Raw genomic sequence first — 16,879 nt, 5'->3', positions numbered from 1 at the left:
GGTTAAAGGCGGGAAAAAAAAATGTCCACTCTCACACACGCCCCTACGCTCCCCCCGCTTTCTGAGCCAGGCAGACCAGTCACGCTGAATTAAACTGGGGCACAAATTTGAGTGGACACAAAGACGCTGAAAGCTACTTTAAAGACCGTGGCAAGTAGCTTTTTGAAAAATGCATCTTCACACAAGCTCAGTCAACAAACCACTGCACAACACAAACTTCTCAATCAAAACCAATAAAACAAGCCCCCGTCTGTTAAGGCGGAAAAATATAAAGATTGCATGCATTTAAAACTATTGCAGTTTCGAGTAAATAAATTACTTTGTAAAGCCAATTGAGTCAATGGATGGCCACTTGTTGCTGCCAAAGAACACTTTCGCCTGAATCTGCAAACATGTATAAGCAGGTCAAGGTCCCATGACAGAGAAGAGCTGTGTCAGTTAATCCTGCTCTGACGAAGGTCCAGCTTCTTCATTGTCCGAGGTCTCTTCTTCATCTTCTTCGTGGTCTGAGGTCTCTTCTTCCACCGAGTCACTATGACTGAAATCAGAGTCGGCATCATCCTCCTCATCATCATCTACCACATCAAGAGCAATATCCTGCAGTTCCTCCAGATTGTCTGGACTCTTCCCAGTCAGCCGCTAAAAAAAAAAAGACAAGATGCAATATGTCAAATTAACATAAAATACATTTGTTTTTTTAACTGAACCTCATCTCACTACAGAATGAAAACCCATTAATGTGGGCACCAGGGCAGTGTGAATAGGGCTTTAAATATACTGGATATTGTGATGGTTCCATTTGATTTAAGTATAAGGAAATTGAGGGTAAAACTTTTCAAAAAAGAACTTTAATATAAAACCAGTTTATGTACCAGTCAGAGAATCTCACCAAACATTACAGACTTCTAATAGGAGTATGCTTACCTCAATCATATCCGCCATGTACTGTACGTGCTGTGCCAGCGCCTGCAGCTCTCCATTTTCACACGTTAGCTGTGTTATCTGTTCCTCTTTGGCCTCAATGCATTTGTGCAGCTAAAGAAAATTTAAATAAAACCATTGAGCTTGGCATCATGCTTGAAATGGTTTTATTGTATGAGATACTGAGGCAACAATCCTGCAAAAACTCTAACTGTTTATTTGCATTATGGTGAAAACAACTTCAAAATCCACTGCCCGATGGACTGCAGCCAGCTCAGTTTGACTCAAGTCAGTGGGAGCGTGGGGAAAAAGTCAATTTCCAGCTAAACATTAGCCATCTCTCAGCGATTAACTCACCTTCTTATTCTCCTGTATGACAACCTGCAAGGCCTTCCGACGCTCCTCAGCTGTCTCTTTCCAGTAGTTGGAAGGAGGAGTTTCTGCAATGAGAGAAAAGTAAGAGCAGGATATAATGAGAATCATCTGTGGTCGATGCCACAATGTGATTAAATGAAGTGCATTGATTAAAAATACATACCGACGACCATAAGATCATATGCTTCACTGGTCATGCCATCTGTTGAACACTGAGTTTCTTCTGTTTGTGTAGATTTGACTTCTACCTTCACCCTCTTTGGACCTCTAGTTTGTTCTGAGCTCCACATTTTCCGTTTGGGAATGATATTTCCAACCTAAGAGAAAATAAGGTTTTCTTTATATGATTAAATGTTACAGGGAACAATTCAATAACCAAAAGGAAACTTCATTAACTTACATTGCCAGCTAAGGGTTGGAGGACCTGCAGTCTTTGCCTGGGAAGACCCATTGCCATCTGAGATGGTTTGAAAAAGCTCTGGATGACCAAAAAAAACAAACAGGTGTTACCTTACAGCTGATTAGATCAGACAGAATGGTTAACAAAGGGCAAGATCATAAACACTTCATGTGTTTAGGGAAATTCAATCGAGTCACACGGGAAAACAACATCACCCGTGTTCTCATTTTCAAAGCCTCCATTCACCATGGCTTAGCATAGCTTTACTTTAGTTTCACTGTCACCATGGGAGAGGGCATAACGGAGGTTGCCTATAACACTAACAACAGCTGCTGTCATGTGCAACAAAGGTGTTGAAACAGAGGCAGGGCAAAAGCCGTGGGAAAGTTCATCCTCAAGACTCATTAGCGAGCAGCCAACATGCTCACTCAGTTAATGTAGCAGCCAACATGCTCACTCAGTTAATGTTTGGCCACAGCCACAAAACACTGATGGGAGTCTCATGACAATAGTTTCTACTATGAGGGAGACAGTCTGAAACTACTCCGGGAGGTACAGACAAAAACTAATGGGCCAAGTTGCAGAAGCAAAGGAAACCAAGCCTTTGAAACCTTACATTTTATTGAATTAAAAAAAAAAATTATATATTGTAAGAGCCTGAGGGCATTACTTCTATTTACTCAGGGGGGTAAAAGGATCCCCTTTTTCTGATAAATTTGATCTCGAGGAGAACATTTCTGGTCACACAGATACTGAAATCTACCAGCTGAAAATTAGACATTCACATGTTTGAAGAGTTACCCCATTTGTACCCTACGCTTTACATTTCATAGATTTTTTAAGTAAAATCAAAACAGAACAAATGATTTGCTCACGTGTACATTCTCATCAGACTTGTGTTGGCTGTGTGTCATCTTTCCAGTGAAATTCATTTTCTTACAAGAGATCTGATGGGAAAACATGAACACGTCACTACACATGAAAACGTACAGGAAGTTACCCACATTGGAGTAACCTCCTAGCAAAACTGACCAAAACGGCTAATTACAAAACTAGAATGAACGTTTATAACTTAGTTAAGTAATAATTTAAACGCTGTATTTATTGTTCTTAGACTTTGTACATGTAATGTGACCTCGTTAGCTTGTTTAAAGACACGTTTTTAAAAAAATGTCGCCATCTCTAATGGAAAAGTAGTTGCAAAAAGGTCAACAAAGACGTTAAAAAACAATGTGATTCAAGAGAGCAACGCTAAGGAAACTAACGCGTTGCTGACAGAAACACTTAATACACGGTTGTTAAAAATATTACATTTAGGCACTATTGTAGTAGATCAATCGCCTTACCGTTGATAGGCAACACTGCGTCGTAGGTGGGGACTGCCTTTCTCTTCGCTGAGACTCCCGCGCCAGGGGCTTAAATAAGCCTACTCAGTCACGTGGTACAGCGTCACTCACGAGGAAGATTTTTTTCATGCTGTTGTTTTTGACATTTTTTATTCAAAATCATATCATGTATATCAAACATTATGTAGACACAAAACATTGACATCAGGGGTGAACAGGAACATTTAGATAAAATAAACAATATAAAGAATGAAATCGAAAGAACATTTTGTCCAAACAAAAGATAACATTTCAAGTAATGTATTTATCAAAATGCACCCAGTAAATCTGAAGCAAAAACAAATAGTACAAAGGCAACACAATTGGCACACAGGGAACACTTTGCAGCCAAAAATCAACAGTCAGGACAGTTAAAAGGAGCACCAAGGAGGAACATTTATTAACAATGTTTAGACTAGGACTCGAACAAAACACTACATTTAGTAAGTAAACATCCATCAGGATTATGTGAACACTGCCAGGTGGATGAATTAGTAGAACGTGTCATTCTGGATTGTGGCAAATACAGTCAATAAAGAGAAAGACAGAAATCAGGAAGCTTTAGTGGAACAACCGGATCTCAAAGAAAAATTAGTCTCTGGGTCAGGGAGACTATTATATCATTTAAGACACACAGAGTGAATACAAATAATGTAATTTTAATTGTATTATTTATTTTGTTTATTTGAGGGGGGTAGATCATTCTGGTCCCCACTCCAATACAGTAGGTGGCAGTAATGCACCTTTAACGCTGGTTGCCACCCGCCATACAAGCAGAAGAAGAAGAAGTAGTAATACAAAAAAAGTATAAGTAAAAATATATATATATAAAGAAATAAAGAGATATAAAAACCAAAGGTAACATTTCAAGTACAAATATTTATCAAATACACATTAGGTTTTCATTGCCTCCTTATTTTTTAATATGTTTTTAAAGTGGTGCCATATTGTGGTAATTCTAATTTTAAATGTGCACAATTTGATTTAGATTCAGTTCATTTGTTCTAGTGAATGTGAAATGTTCCCGAAATAAAAGCAGAAGTAGTGGTGGTGTTGTTTTCCCCCTGGTGTGGTCACATGTCAACACACGTCACATCTTTTGTAGTTGTCTGCGCAGCCATTTTGGGGGAGGCTGTGGATCGACGAGCTGCTTGTGCCATTATCAGCTGCCCAAAAAAAAAAACACACAAAGAAACCAAACGCAGAAACGTTGGACGACACGCCGTTAACGATGGGCCCGCCGGGAGACAGAAAAGGCCACATGTCGACTGAAAGAACGGAGGACTTCAGCTGGATTGTCGATTTATCTTGACATGGCATGCAGCAGGGCGAGTCGCAGGTTGTGACGACTGAAGAAAAGAAGAGAAAGAAAACGGCAAACACCTCGAAACTTCAGACGTGAAAACTTGGGGGAGATTTTGTTTAAGCTAACGTGTATTTCTCCACGCAGCGTTAGCCGTTGATTCTCCCGTTTTATTTTGGTCGATGAAGTTGTTGACAAGACACGACGACTAGCTAAAAAAAAATGCTGAGCTCAAGCAAAACCAGTTAGTCAGTTAACCCCGCAGGTCGCTTGACTTTCACAACACTGGCAGTCGCATTGAAGCTGGAGAGAAAATGTAAACGCGTAGAAAGATGACTGTACGCTAAGCTAGCCAAACCACACATAGGCCTCGATTAAGCCAATCAGTCAGAAGATAAGATGTAGCTTCATCGACGGTTCACTACTAGTTAGTGTTGGAAGTGAATGCCTAGATTAGCTTGCTAGCTCACCTTAGCTAGTGTGCTAAAAATACGCCCACATCATGACTCTCAGCAGTGGCAGCACCGCAGGCCGTGAGCTAAATGAGTGGCAGTAAAAAGTCAAGGAAATGTCAAGGCAGTAGTCTTCGATGTTACCCGGTGCCAATATCTCCTGGCATCTCTATTTACCTGCCATGTTAGTCTGTATCTTAAATCCGCCTGTAACACGCACATAACTCGACAGATAAACACACAAAAAAAAGATAGCCATGGATGAGGGACTTTGAAATGACCCAAATAGTAAAATATGTGTCCGCTTGCTAGTCTCTAGTCCTCAATTTCACTATCAAAAAAATATATTGTCAGTATGGGTTTTTACGGTAGCAGCCGTTTCTGTTGATTTCAGTTACCTACTCAGAAAAGTTGCTCTTTTATCTCGTTGGAATCCCTTGTCGATGGCAGGTTGAAAAATAGCTAATTTGGCTTTAAAAGTCATGTCTTAAAACATGGATTTCTGAACCAGTAATATGGAGATTTAGTCTTAGCTTGTTGACCATTCCCCTCCTCAACACTGCCCTTTTACAAAAATTAAAATGACTTAGTTTTGTTTCTGATTTGTCGACCTTCTCAGTTGGTAGTTAGTGGGTATTTTACAGATCTAGCCTAGAGTTGTTTGATGCGTTGTTTGTGCAAAGGGTAGCAAGCGCCATCCTTCATCCAGCGTATGAATACAAAAGTAGAGGGTGAAGCCAAAGTTTTCTGCAAAAGAGAAGGAACTACCATCAAAATCTAACCATGGGGGACCCAACTTCACGAAGAAATCATACAAGAAATCGACTAAGAGCTCAACTTCGGAAGAAAAGGGAATCTTTGGCTGATCAGTTTGACTTCAAGATTTATATAGCCTTCGTTTTCAAAGACAAGGTTTGTCAGTAAAATTGAGGAATAGCGTTATTCTTAACTCCATCTTAAATAACACACTTATTTTATTACTTATTTTATCATTACACATTTAAATGTTACATCCAGTGTGTTTTTATCTACGTTTCTCATCACAGAAGAAGAAGTCTGCGCTTTTTGAGGTAGCTGAAGTGGTGCCGGTTATGACCAACAACTATGAAGAAAACATCCTACGAGGTGTGCGAGATTCCAGCTACTCTCTCGAGAGTTCGATAGAACTCCTGCAAAAAGATGTTGTGCAACTGCACGCCCCCCGATACCAGTCAATGCGAAGGGTAAGTCAGTCCACCATCTGAGGAGGGTTTATCTTGAGTAAGAGAAAGACCTTTTGTGTTTTTAAATTGTTCTCTCTTCTCACAGGATGTGATAGGCTGCACACAGGAGATGGACTTCATCCTTTGGCCACGCAACGACATTGAGAAGATTGTGTGTCTGCTGTTCTCCAGATGGAAGGGGGCCGATGATGAACCCTTTCGGCCTGTTCAGGTCAGATCATCTCACATTACGTGGGCAGCACATTTTTGGAGCCTGGTCTTGCTTCTAATTATGGCTGCAATTTTTTATTTATGCAATTATTACATTACTTTATCAATTAGTATGCTGATTACTTTCTAAATGTATCGGTTGATTATTTAGTCAAATACATTTCAAATGACCGTGAAATAATTCATCACATTTTCCCGAGATCTTTTGAAAGAAGAAGCTTTCTAAAGCTAGGGGGGGAATTTTTTCAAGCAACAAATTAAAAATAATTGCCCTCTGTCAAAATACAGATTTTAAAGGTGACCTATCATGCAAAACGCACTTGTACGTCTTTTATACATGAATATGTGTCCCCGGTGTTCCAGGGAACTCACCAAGTGTCAGAAAACACAACCCTCTCTATTTTCCTCCATACCCAAATCTCTTAAAAAGGGGCTGCAACGGATCTGATACAGACTGATCCAGATTTGAACACTTCTATGACGTCACAGAAGTGGCGCTACGGCTATTGGGCCAACTCCACCAATCAGGAGGAGACAGCCACGGACATTGCCGTTCGAAAGCGCTGGAGACGCTGTAGTACATATGCCAGGCCTGTAGATGGTGCTGTTCTCACAGAATCAGCCCATGCAAAGACAGTGTTAAATTGAGCGAAATGAGGAATGGCTAAAATGCATGATCTGTTTGGTATTTTGAAAAATAAAAAGTATGCCTTATATAGGTATGGTCCTACACTATATTATTCAAATATAGCATGATAGGTCCACTTTAAGTTATACAAGTTATAACATTTAGCTGTTTTTTGGATTAAATTTAAAATGTAGTTGTAATCACTTCATTTTCACAATGTACATATTTCACAAATAGATACCCTTTTAATAATTAATTAAGTGAATGGCCCTAGTCTGGATGTAACAGAATGTACGTCTTGGCTCACAAGTCTCCTACAATTTACAGGCCAAGTTTGAATTTCATCATGGAGACTACGAGAAGCAGTGCCTGCATGCTTTGGGTCGTAAAGACAAGGCTGGAATGGTCATGAACAACCCAACTCAGTCTGTGTTTCTCTTCATGGATAGACAGCACTTACAGGTGAGTCAGGCCTCTGAAATGATAATGTTACTGATCTGACAAACCTAAACCTCAGACAGCGTCCTAACACACACACCACAAATGTTCTCTGTCCACCTCTCCTGCAGACTCCTAAAACCAAGGCCACAGTATTCAAGCTGTGCAGCCTCTGCCTATACTTGCCCCAGGACCAGCTGACCTGCTGGGGTGTGGGAGACATCGAGGATCACCTCCGCCCATACATGCCTGACTAAGGCTTCCTGCTTCACCCAGCCTCATAGGGAAAAGCCCTTCATTTCTCTCCTGCCTAAACCTTCAGAAGCAAATAGATGTACTCATCTCCACCCGTTTCTTTTAAAAGATTTGAACTTGTGCTTGGATCTCTCCTTTTTTTGTTACCTACTTGTTCTCCCCTCCCTGACCAGAAGCTGGTTCGATTCCCACCCTTGTTTTTTCTCACACCCCAAATGTTCCTCCTCTTCTCTCTGCCATTTTTTTGGATTGGTTTCTCCATTTTTTTTAATTTTTTTTTTTCCTTTACTCCCTTTTCATTCCCTCCTACTCACTCATCCATTTTTTTTCATTTGAACCTGCACGAACATTGATTTTGAGTGGTTGGTTGTTCTCTTGGAGCCGCTCTGTCAACAGCACCGGTCATTGAAGGAACTCTTTATGTTGCATCAAAACAGGAACAAACAATACACAGGTCTTCACGGTGGTTCTCAGATGGACGTGTTTGATATCCTTGTTGTCATAAAAAAGGATTGTTAAAGCTTGTTTGTAATGTCAATGGGGTTTCTAGAACAACTTGACACAATCTTTTGACCAAGGACAGGTGTGAAAAGGTGTTAAAACACCCGTATAAGCAAAGATGAACAATATTTGTCAAATCATATGGTGTAGGTATTGCTTCTTAAAAACCGCCTTAGTTTTTTTGCTGGACTTTTAAAAATTGTTTTGGTGTCATTTGCTTTCCTCTGAAACATGCTAGGCAGGCCTTTGTTAAAATCTTGAGTGACCTGAAAGGCATTGTACACAAGTTGGTTAAATGTTGAAGGTCATTGTCAAGCCGTTCATGCACCATTAATTTAAGCTACTGAAATCTGATGTTATGTTTTGTTTTATTTGGGATGTGGGTTGGTGACGAACTGAAATTGTGACATAGTTAATGTTTAACTTGCCTAACAAAAGTTGCTGGAAGCTAAAAGATTTATTTGTTTAATTTGACCTACTAAAATGAATATAATTAGCTACAATGCTCATTAAATTAAAATTAGATTTTGCTGGCTTGCTTGTTAAAGAATATGAGGTTCATAGTACATATAATTTTGCTCCTTGTTGATTCAGTGTGTTCAGTTGAAAGGGTATAAGGCGTGTAACTTCTGGGTTTTTTCTGTTGATTCTCAAATCAATACTGCTGAGCATATCCCAATACAATGCAAATTCTGAAAGCATAACTCTTGTCTATTTCTTTTATTGCATGTGCATGAAACATTGATACAGTGTTTCCATTAGGAGTGAATCTGACCATACAGTACTGTTGACGAAATATGTGTCACAACATGAATTAAGTTAACAGCTGAGAAGGATTTGTTGACAACATTGTTTTCACAGTCAGAGGTTAGTTAACATCTTGTCAACTTGTTTTAACCATACAGTTACATGATACGTGATTTACAGACAGGCACATTGGAGCGAGTTCAGCTGCCGCCAAGGTGTTTAGTGTGTCGGCCTTGCGCGATGACCTTCCCGGAGGCTTTGCTGGTGAGGTCTACTGTGGCGAACGCCAGGGTCCGTCCTTGCTTTAGAACCTGAGCAGTGATGAGTACGTCCTCTCCTATCTTGGCAGCATTCATGTATCTGTAAGACATTGACATTTGTTCCCAGTCATTTTTAGTTTACAAGCTTAATCTTTAATCTATGACCTGGTTAACACACTGAAGATCGAGGTCTGACATTACAGCTGAAGGCACTGCTGAATACACAGATCACGCTCTCTATATTTTTCTGGGGCATTCAGGGTTTTTAAGGCACTAAACCTATTATTATGCCTGATATTATTAAACCTTAGTGAGTAACCTGAAATCAAAATTAAAGAGTTATTTGGAGGATATAAAAATAAGACTGCATACAGTTTAAATGTTGTGACCACATAGGTCCATATAAGTCAAACGTTTAAGAATAGCACATTTAAGTGTTTAACAGCCACACATGTCAAATAAATTCAAAGAAAAACTGAAGATACAAAGCAAAAAACAAACACATCAGTAAAACAATTGCAGGACGTGATATCAAAATGTCAATCTCAAATCAATCAAATGCCAACAAGAGAGGTCTGCATCGAGGGTTCATTGCACACATTTTATAAAACAAGCATGATATGAAGTAAAAACTCTACAATCAATGTTATCTATTAAGTGATCTATTTCACAGGTAAATCTACAGGTGATACATCTTAAGAAGTAGACTGGAGGACTCACGTTATGTTCATATCCACACTGACTCCTGGTGATCCCCTCTCACTGTACATGATGGCCATGGTGGAGATAACATCCACCAGGGTGGCTGTCAGTCCGCCGTGCAGCGTCCCTCCTCGGTTGGTGTGCTCTTCCTCTACCCGCAAACCACACACCACCTTACCTGGGCTTGCAGACAAAACGTCCACCTGATGGAAACACAAATATAAAAGTTTCCTGTCAAGATGCAACAATGTTGATGATCACGATAGGTTGTGTTTAAAAGAAAAATATCGAGGTGTCACAGTCACAGAACTCTTAAAATATTCAGAAATGTAGCATAATATGCACGTTCACCTTGCTCAGGACTCTGTCAAAGCCTGGATTGTCTACCATTGCTCTCATGATTTGTTTTAACGTATTTAAGGACAGAGAAGCCATATTTAACGCGAGTATGAGACCAATGTCAAAGTTGTGTTTTTACTTCAAACCGGAAGCTGTTGCGTCTGATAGATCGTCCGGGCGGAATTAAAGTTAATATGTCAGAGAACGTTTGCTTAAACAAGCAAGTGGCACCGAGATTATAACAACACCCTGTTGTGTTAATTCCACACCGAAGATAAACTGTACTTTTGTATCTTACTTTTATAATACAAAGAAGAGTTGTACTCTGGGATTTGTTGTAAACTACTTGGCACATTCACATTCCGGAAGACTTTAACAGGTACACCTGAGATAACTTGCAGAGGAAAACAAAACCTTCGGAAAACATTAACTTATGTCCGCAATAGTTGCTATAAAAAATGGCCTCAACATCTGCCTCGGAAAAACCCTCAGTTTCTAATGTGGAAGAAAACAGAAGTCGCCTGTGCAGTGAGTTTGCGGCCATTACAGGAGCTGATAGCGCGGTGGCTCAGTGCTACCTGGTGGAAAATGAGTGGGAGATGCAGGTACAGTAGCTATAACAACTTGCTACATCAACCTGCTGTGGTTCTGCTTGCTACAGATGGTGGCAACATTTTTAGTTTAAATCTAACCTCAGTGCAGTTTATTTGACTGTAGCTAATTTTTTAATGCTAGGTAAATGCTAACCAATGTTTCTACATTATAATGCTTTGCATGGTATGAACATGTGAAATGGAAATGTCTTAACTGTTGTCTTACAGAAAGCTATGAACTCATTCTTTGAGGCTGATTTGGAGAACGTATTTGAAGAAGACATGTCAGAAGACAGTGAGAGCAGCTCCAAAAGAAAGAGACAGAAAATGGAGGAAAAACCTCCAGCAGAATGGTTAGTCTCCTGTCTTCTCTCCAGGCATTAGCCGCTTTCACAGTACTGTCACCGTTCGTGTAGCACGACGCTGAAGTTAGCTTCCGATTCAGAGCTTCCGATTCGGCAGTTAAGGGGGAAATTAAGGGACATTTAATTTACAGCGCTGAGCGAACAATCCTCCGTGTTTGTAGGCCTACCTCTTAAATCGCTGCATAGCCGATTTATTTGGTCTAGATTATCCCAGAGAGGCATTCTTTATAACACAGTTTTAGATTTGTAAACCTTTATTCTATATGTGAAAATACAAAAAAGGGAGATTTCGCTGCTTTTTTCGCATCTTGACCACATTAGACCAGGTCCTGATCTAAAACCACTATACCTAAACTCATCAAATCTGGATTATCCCAGAGAGGCTCAACATTCTTTATAACACAGTTTTAGATTTGTGAAACCATAATTCTATTTGTGAAAATGCAACTGAGGGAAATTTGATTTTTCAACATTTGTATTGAGAAAGTCACTGCAGAAGTCCTCTCTCCATTTCATTTCACGTCTGCATTATCATGTCTTCTTTTTCACTTTGAAACAACAATTTCAAGAGTGCATTACCATGGTAATGCTTGCTTGAAATTGTTGTTTCAAAAGAAAACGACTGTTTTTCTTTTACTTTTCCTCTAACTGGCCACACTCAATCTCTCCTAGTGCTTCTGCCAGTTGCATACCTCCGACTTTATCCAGAGCTGTTATTGTGGCCTGTGTTAGAAGAACCATAATTCAGCCATTAGTGTGCTTGTTCTTCATTTGAGCTATATACTAAGACATTTTCATAAAAAGCTTTCTGTCAATTCTTTGTCTCATTTATCAACATATAAATAATTTTCATTTATCTGCCACTAACACCTGCCATAATTTCAGACCCTGCTCTTCCTCTCCTTCCCACCATTTGCCCTCATCGTGTTCCTACCTTTGCATTCCCCTGACCTCCCAACTGCCTGCACACATGATCCCCATTACCCCATTATCCATAGAGTTGATACTGTAGACCTGCACAGCAGCCCAGTCATTTGCCATACTGTGTATCATGTCTCCTGATTACAATTGTGATTTTAAACTATCCTATTTTTTTTAATCCTGCATGAACCACTTTCATGTGCAACCTTTTATGTTGTGTTTGATGAGTCTAGTTATAGTGGCTTTGCCTTTAGATCAGGACCAGGTCTAATGTGGTCTAGATGCGAAAGAAGCAGCAAAATCTCCTGAGTTGCTCCTGACTGGGCTGCTGTGCAGGTCTAACACAGGCCACAATAACAGCTCTGGATAAAGTCAGAGGTATGCAACTGGCAGAAGCACTAGGAGAGATCGAGTGTGGCCAGTTAGAGGAAAAGTGAAAGAAAAACAGTAGTTTTCTTTTGAAACAACAATTTCAAGAGTGCATTACCATGTTAACAACTATTGTTGTCCTACTTTTGAAGTGAAAAAGAAGACATCATAATGCAGACGAGAAATGTAATTGAGAGACGTGGACTTCTGCAATGACTTTCTCAATACAAATGTTGAAAAATCTAATTTCCCTCAGTTGCATTTTCACAAATAGAATAAATGTTTCACAAATCCAAAACTGTGTTATAAAGAATGTTTAGACTCTCTTGGATAATCTAGTCCAAAGAAATAGGCTATGCAGCGATTTAAGAGGTACAAACACAAATTATTGTTTGCTCAGCGCTGTAAATAAAATGTCCCTTAACTTTCCCCCTAACTAAAATGGTAATTCATGCTAATAATAATTATGCTGATTGTGCAAATTGACCAATTATGCAAGTTAGCATCTGGCAGTTTCTGTGTTTCATGTTCTGTGAACCCAAACTATACATTTCTAAAATAACACTTTGGTGTTCTCAACATTTCCAGATTCACAATAGGACTCCAATAGCTGGCAACTTCTAACCTTCAGAGTAGATGAAAAACCCGGGAAGTGGTTTGAAGCAGATTATAACCAAATGTAGAAAAGGAGTAAATGCTTCGCCTCTGTCAAATCTGGGAAACAATAGTATGGGAAAAGAGGGGGAAAAATAAGCAAGGTGTGAGAAAGTCCCCTGTTTTTCATACGAGACAGAATGGAAATAATTTGTCATTTGAAAAAGAAACATAAATACTAAAAGCGAGATTTAGGGTGGCTAAGTTTCACCTGATAAACTCCTCCAAGCAGCTTTAAGGGTCAAAGCTAATCCAAGATTTGTTTAAAAATATGTTCCAACCTTTGATTATTCGTAAGATGAAGGTATTTTATAATTACATAAAGTGGGAATATAGAAATATTCAGTATTACCTAAATAACCATATATTGTGTGTGATATTTACTGTATGATGTGTCTACTGTTTTACAGAGATCAGTGCTGGGACTGTGTTTGTGCTGAAGGGAGAGGATGTGCTTCTGAATGTCACGAATGCTGATGTTCTTCAGGATGTTTTTAGTTTTTCATGGAAATTTAATGAAAAAAAAAATGTATTAACAGTTAACTCTGGCAACAAACCAAATGTATTTCCTGATTATGCTGGAAGGGTTGAGTTTTCTGTGAACAATTTCTCTGTGAAATTGAAGAATCTCCAAGAGGCAGACAGTGGAGTTTATACTGCTGTAGTGATAAAGCATTCAGGAGACGTAACAGAAGCAGCTAAATACAATATTAAAGTTCAAGGTAGGTTTGTTAACCTCTCAAACTCTGATAGAGTTTCTGTGGTCTTGTTTCTAAAACTCTTCCCCTGCTTCTTCCCTCCTCAGATCGAGCGTCTCTCCCTCTCCTCACAGTGAGCTCTGTCTCTGAAAGCTCTTCCTCCTGTAGCTTCACTGTGACCTGCAGCTCACAGGACTCTCACATCAACAGCACTTTCACATGTGACACCAGAACCTGCAGTCAGGAGGGAGGAGAGCGGTCAGAGGGGATCCCTGATACTTTTCTCCAGGTCTACCAATCAAGTGGATCGATCATCTGTAACCATAGCAACCATGTCAGCTGGACCAACGACACCAAAACAATCAAAGACGTCTGCCACCAGCTTGATGGTAAGAGAAATCACTTCCTGATAATAACATACCATTTAAAGTTTAACAAACCTTCTTTGTGAATTAATAACCCACTCTGTCAGGCTGCAGGTGTTACATGTGAACTTAAAACTTCAAAAAATTAATTTGAAGAAACTTTAAATAAAACAATTAATTCAGTACATCAGTACATCATGTGTTACGCATATAATGTGCATTTTGTGTCATATACAGAACCTGAAACCTTTTCACTTGAATATTTGTATAAGTACAAAAATGCCTGCATATTTGAAGAACAGAATAAATATTAATTCAACATTAAACCGCCAAAATGCTGTTTTACGTTGCATCATGTATATCGACAGTCTGTAAAACTCAACTGTACTTTGCAGTGCTTGTATTTCACAATGTAGGACTCAAAGTACTTGCAAACTGTAAAGTAGTCAAACTGCTATCCAAATAAAGAAGTAATACCTGATTTGCTGCTTCCACTCAGTTGTGCGTCTCAGTCTGGATCTCTGTGTCGGTTTTGATATGAAACTCTCTGTTTGTTGTGTTTCAGATCCAGAGGGGTTATCTGTGTGCCTGGTGAAGACGTGTGTGTTCTCTGTGGGTCTGATCATCATGGTGTCTGCTGTCATCACGGTTCATCTCATGGAGAAGCTCAACAAGAACAAATAAACTCATAGTTCTGGTTCCCAACCGGGGGTAGGGGGACCCCTAGGGGTAGTTGGGGGGATTGCAGGAGGTACGTAGAAAGATTAGGGGTTGCACATTATGTACACAAAAAAACCCATTTCCAAATCAATTTTCATAATCCTGGTGTCCCGCCTCCAGACTTGTTGCAGTTTATGAAAGACAGGCGAGCTCAAGTGTCTCTTTAAGAGCTCTAGTCTTAACAAAAGATGTTGAAACTGCTAGAAGTGAGTCTTCATTTTATTACGTTCGCTCACAATATGTGTAAATGTCAAGTTTAAATGCATTTATATTAAGGGTGAGTTATAGAGTTACAAAAAGAAAATCTAGGTGAATCATCCCAGCTGAGTGACGGGGTACCTACTAAATATAATAACAGTATAGAATGGCGACCAGCTCAAAGTCTGGAACCAATGCTACATGCAACCAATCTTACATAAATAGTATCTCACTCTTTTATAGAAACACTTAGAAAAGTGGGTTTTTTGACGAGTGAGTCCCTGTTTTATTTGTGCATGCAGAAGGCCTTATGGGTACAACATGTCTGCTGCTGATTTGATGATATTTCACTGATCCACAATTGGTGGATCAGCAAACATGAATATGAATATGTACACTTACAATGTACTGTACATGTGTACTGACAATGGCTAGCACATCGTGATGTAAAAATTGATGCTCTGCAAGGAAAACACAGAAGGTAGCTTTCAAGAAAATGCTGAATGTTCTTGTTAATCCAATGATTATATCAAGTCATTGTTAAAAAAAATGTGTTGGATTCAGATTACGGGGATTTTCTAAAAACACAAATAACATCTTTATTTGTATGATCACGATTTAAAAGATTTGTTTTGTTTTTCTTTGTGCAGTGTGTTTTATTCTTATTTACATTTTTGAATGAAAGCATACATGCGCCATTTAATAAAACTGTTGTATTCCTATATTGTTCGTTATCTATTATGTGTTCATGCAAATGGAAAATTACTCACACATATGTTTTTGTTTTTTTGAGACAATGTATTCCTTTACATTTACTAATGACCTAACCATCAGTAACTACTGTAAGTATCTGATATTTATATAACCTAAACAAATTACTTTCCATTACTTTTGGGACAAATCAATATCAATGCAATGCAAATAAATACAATAAGGCTTTTACTTAGTGTTAAATGTAACCTTAGAAGAAAATAAAATAAATATTGTTCATCAAAAATATACTAAGAGATCATTTTAATAAAATCTGCTCCTTTTACATAAAACAGAATATGCTTTTTTCAATAAATAGCATCTCGTAAAAATGCAATTAAAAAGTCAAACTATAGCATATCTACAACATGTCCTTATATAATAGAATAGTATAGAATGCCATAATAAGTTAGACCCTCCAGAAAAACGCGGGCAAAATTCCTTGATTATGCGATTAAACATAAGGGGTTTTTATGTGATTTTATGCGGTGAAATTGCGGGAAGTTGCAAAATATGCGGAAAGTTGCGAAATATGCAAAATATGCGGGGAAAAAGAATAACAATTTTTTTAAATATTGGGCTGTCTTATTTATTCTCTCTCACACACAACCTGCCACTACGTTAAACCCTTAACTATTCATTAAACTACATTCAATGTTTATTTATTGTAAAAGACAATTGGCTATTTTAATCTCACCCCACCCCCACCACACACACACGTCACACACACTTCTCCGCCTCATTCCGTTTTCATTTACTCGTTCGTTATCTGACCAGCTTCAATCTTGTAGGCTACTCACTTCGTTTCTTGTAGCCTTCGAAAGGTTTTTGGAGGTTGATGCCTCGCTGAACGTGAGTTGTTCGGCTTTCTTGTCCGCAGCAGCAGAAAGCATTTTCGAATGTTTGAATGAATCAAAGTGGGTCGTCCCCGTCGATTTTCTCTTATGCTCCAACACACAGTTGCACGGGGTGCAGAATAGTTTCCCCCCACTTTTTGCCCGGTCTTTAGTAGAAATGTTCGTCGGTAAATGAGCTCTATACAGTGTTGTTTACATTCTGTGATGCGCGAGCTGATGACGTCACGTCAAGACGAGTCAACTTTTTTTT

The 16,879-nt window shown here is 39.0% G+C and overlaps 5 protein-coding genes across 7 annotated transcripts; 3 read left to right on the top strand and 2 right to left on the bottom strand.

Annotated features, from left to right (window-relative positions):
• gmnn (geminin DNA replication inhibitor) lies at nt 1–3,083 on the bottom strand. Of its 2 annotated transcripts, none has more exons than XM_010772994.1 (7): nt 3,043–3,083; nt 2,572–2,643; nt 1,697–1,774; nt 1,460–1,613; nt 1,279–1,361; nt 925–1,035; nt 1–639 (listed from the first exon to the last, which is right to left on the bottom strand). In XM_010772994.1, exons 2-7 carry the CDS (start codon nt 2,626–2,628, stop codon nt 439–441), a joined length of 684 nt encoding a protein of 227 aa, XP_010771296.1. In that variant the 5' UTR covers nt 2,629–2,643; nt 3,043–3,083; the 3' UTR covers nt 1–438. The 2 variants fall into 2 exon arrangements, with proteins under 2 accessions (XP_010771296.1, XP_010771297.1); XM_010772995.1 differs by having other exon boundaries at nt 7–639; nt 2,578–2,643; nt 3,043–3,078.
• Nucleotides 3,084–4,189: 1,106 nt separating this feature from the next.
• cunh6orf62 (chromosome unknown C6orf62 homolog) lies at nt 4,190–8,789 on the top strand. Its single transcript, XM_010772990.1, has 5 exons — nt 4,190–5,748; nt 5,883–6,059; nt 6,145–6,270; nt 7,225–7,359; nt 7,467–8,789. Exons 1-5 carry the CDS (start codon nt 5,620–5,622, stop codon nt 7,590–7,592), a joined length of 693 nt encoding a protein of 230 aa, XP_010771292.1. The 5' UTR covers nt 4,190–5,619; the 3' UTR covers nt 7,593–8,789.
• acot13 (acyl-CoA thioesterase 13) lies at nt 8,453–11,275 on the bottom strand. 2 transcript variants are annotated; one of them, XR_798518.1, is made up of 3 exons: nt 10,959–11,275; nt 9,819–10,003; nt 8,453–9,198 (listed from the first exon to the last, which is right to left on the bottom strand). XR_798518.1 is itself a non-coding variant. In XM_010772991.1 (3 exons), exons 1-3 carry the CDS (start codon nt 10,233–10,235, stop codon nt 9,039–9,041), a joined length of 429 nt encoding a protein of 142 aa, XP_010771293.1. In that variant the 5' UTR covers nt 10,236–10,639; the 3' UTR covers nt 8,466–9,038. The 2 variants fall into 2 exon arrangements, 1 of the variants encoding a protein (XP_010771293.1); XM_010772991.1 differs by lacking the exon at nt 10,959–11,275 and adding an exon at nt 10,152–10,639 and having other exon boundaries at nt 8,466–9,198.
• On the top strand, nt 10,577–11,141 carry tdp2b (tyrosyl-DNA phosphodiesterase 2b). The gene is made up of 2 exons (XM_010772993.1): nt 10,577–10,744; nt 10,961–11,141. The coding sequence occupies exons 1-2, from the start codon at nt 10,598–10,600 to the stop codon at nt 11,114–11,116; spliced, it is 303 nt and encodes a 100-aa protein (XP_010771295.1). The 5' UTR covers nt 10,577–10,597; the 3' UTR covers nt 11,117–11,141.
• A 2,157-nt stretch (nt 11,276–13,432) lies between the features above and the next one.
• On the top strand, nt 13,433–15,975 carry LOC104947070 (SLAM family member 9-like; the record flags this gene model as incomplete). Its single annotated transcript, XM_010773008.1, has 3 exons — nt 13,433–13,763; nt 13,847–14,128; nt 14,670–15,975. Coding segments are annotated over 3 exons (732 nt in total), but the record flags the coding sequence as incomplete, so codon positions are not given.
• Nucleotides 15,976–16,879: the final 904 nt, after the last annotated feature.

Source organism: Notothenia coriiceps, unplaced genomic scaffold (assembly GCF_000735185.1).
Source record: "Notothenia coriiceps isolate Sejong01 unplaced genomic scaffold, NC01 NC01_scaffold00011851, whole genome shotgun sequence".
Lineage (NCBI taxonomy): Eukaryota > Metazoa > Chordata > Actinopteri > Perciformes > Nototheniidae > Notothenia > Notothenia coriiceps.
The sequence above is the reverse complement of the archived record's forward strand: the minus strand, read 5'-3'. Positions and strand labels throughout refer to the sequence as shown.

Excerpts from the sequence above, each read along its gene's own strand:
- acot13 (XM_010772991.1), bottom strand. The coding sequence starts at position 10,235 with ATGGCTTCTCTGTCCTTAAATACGTTAAAACAAATCATGAGAGCAATG. Across the intron at positions 10,004-10,151 it reads TTGACAGAGTCCTGAGCAAG|GTGGACGTTTTGTCTGCAAG; the intron begins GTGAACGTGCAT and ends TGTTTCCATCAG. Across the intron at positions 9,199-9,818 it reads AGTGTGGATATGAACATAAC|ATACATGAATGCTGCCAAGA; the intron begins GTGAGTCCTCCA and ends AATGTCTTACAG.
- gmnn (XM_010772994.1), bottom strand. The coding sequence starts at position 2,628 with ATGAATTTCACTGGAAAGATGACACACAGCCAACACAAGTCTGATGAG. Across the intron at positions 1,775-2,571 it reads AGTCTGATGAGAATGTACAC|AGCTTTTTCAAACCATCTCA; the intron begins GTGAGCAAATCA and ends TTGGTCATCCAG. Across the intron at positions 1,362-1,459 it reads ATATGATCTTATGGTCGTCG|AAACTCCTCCTTCCAACTAC; the intron begins GTATGTATTTTT and ends CTCTCATTGCAG.
- cunh6orf62 (XM_010772990.1), top strand. The coding sequence starts at position 5,620 with ATGGGGGACCCAACTTCACGAAGAAATCATACAAGAAATCGACTAAGA. Across the intron at positions 6,060-6,144 it reads GATACCAGTCAATGCGAAGG|GATGTGATAGGCTGCACACA; the intron begins GTAAGTCAGTCC and ends CTCTTCTCACAG. Across the intron at positions 6,271-7,224 it reads AACCCTTTCGGCCTGTTCAG|GCCAAGTTTGAATTTCATCA; the intron begins GTCAGATCATCT and ends TACAATTTACAG.
- tdp2b (XM_010772993.1), top strand. The coding sequence starts at position 10,598 with ATGGCCTCAACATCTGCCTCGGAAAAACCCTCAGTTTCTAATGTGGAA. Across the intron at positions 10,745-10,960 it reads AAAATGAGTGGGAGATGCAG|AAAGCTATGAACTCATTCTT; the intron begins GTACAGTAGCTA and ends GTTGTCTTACAG.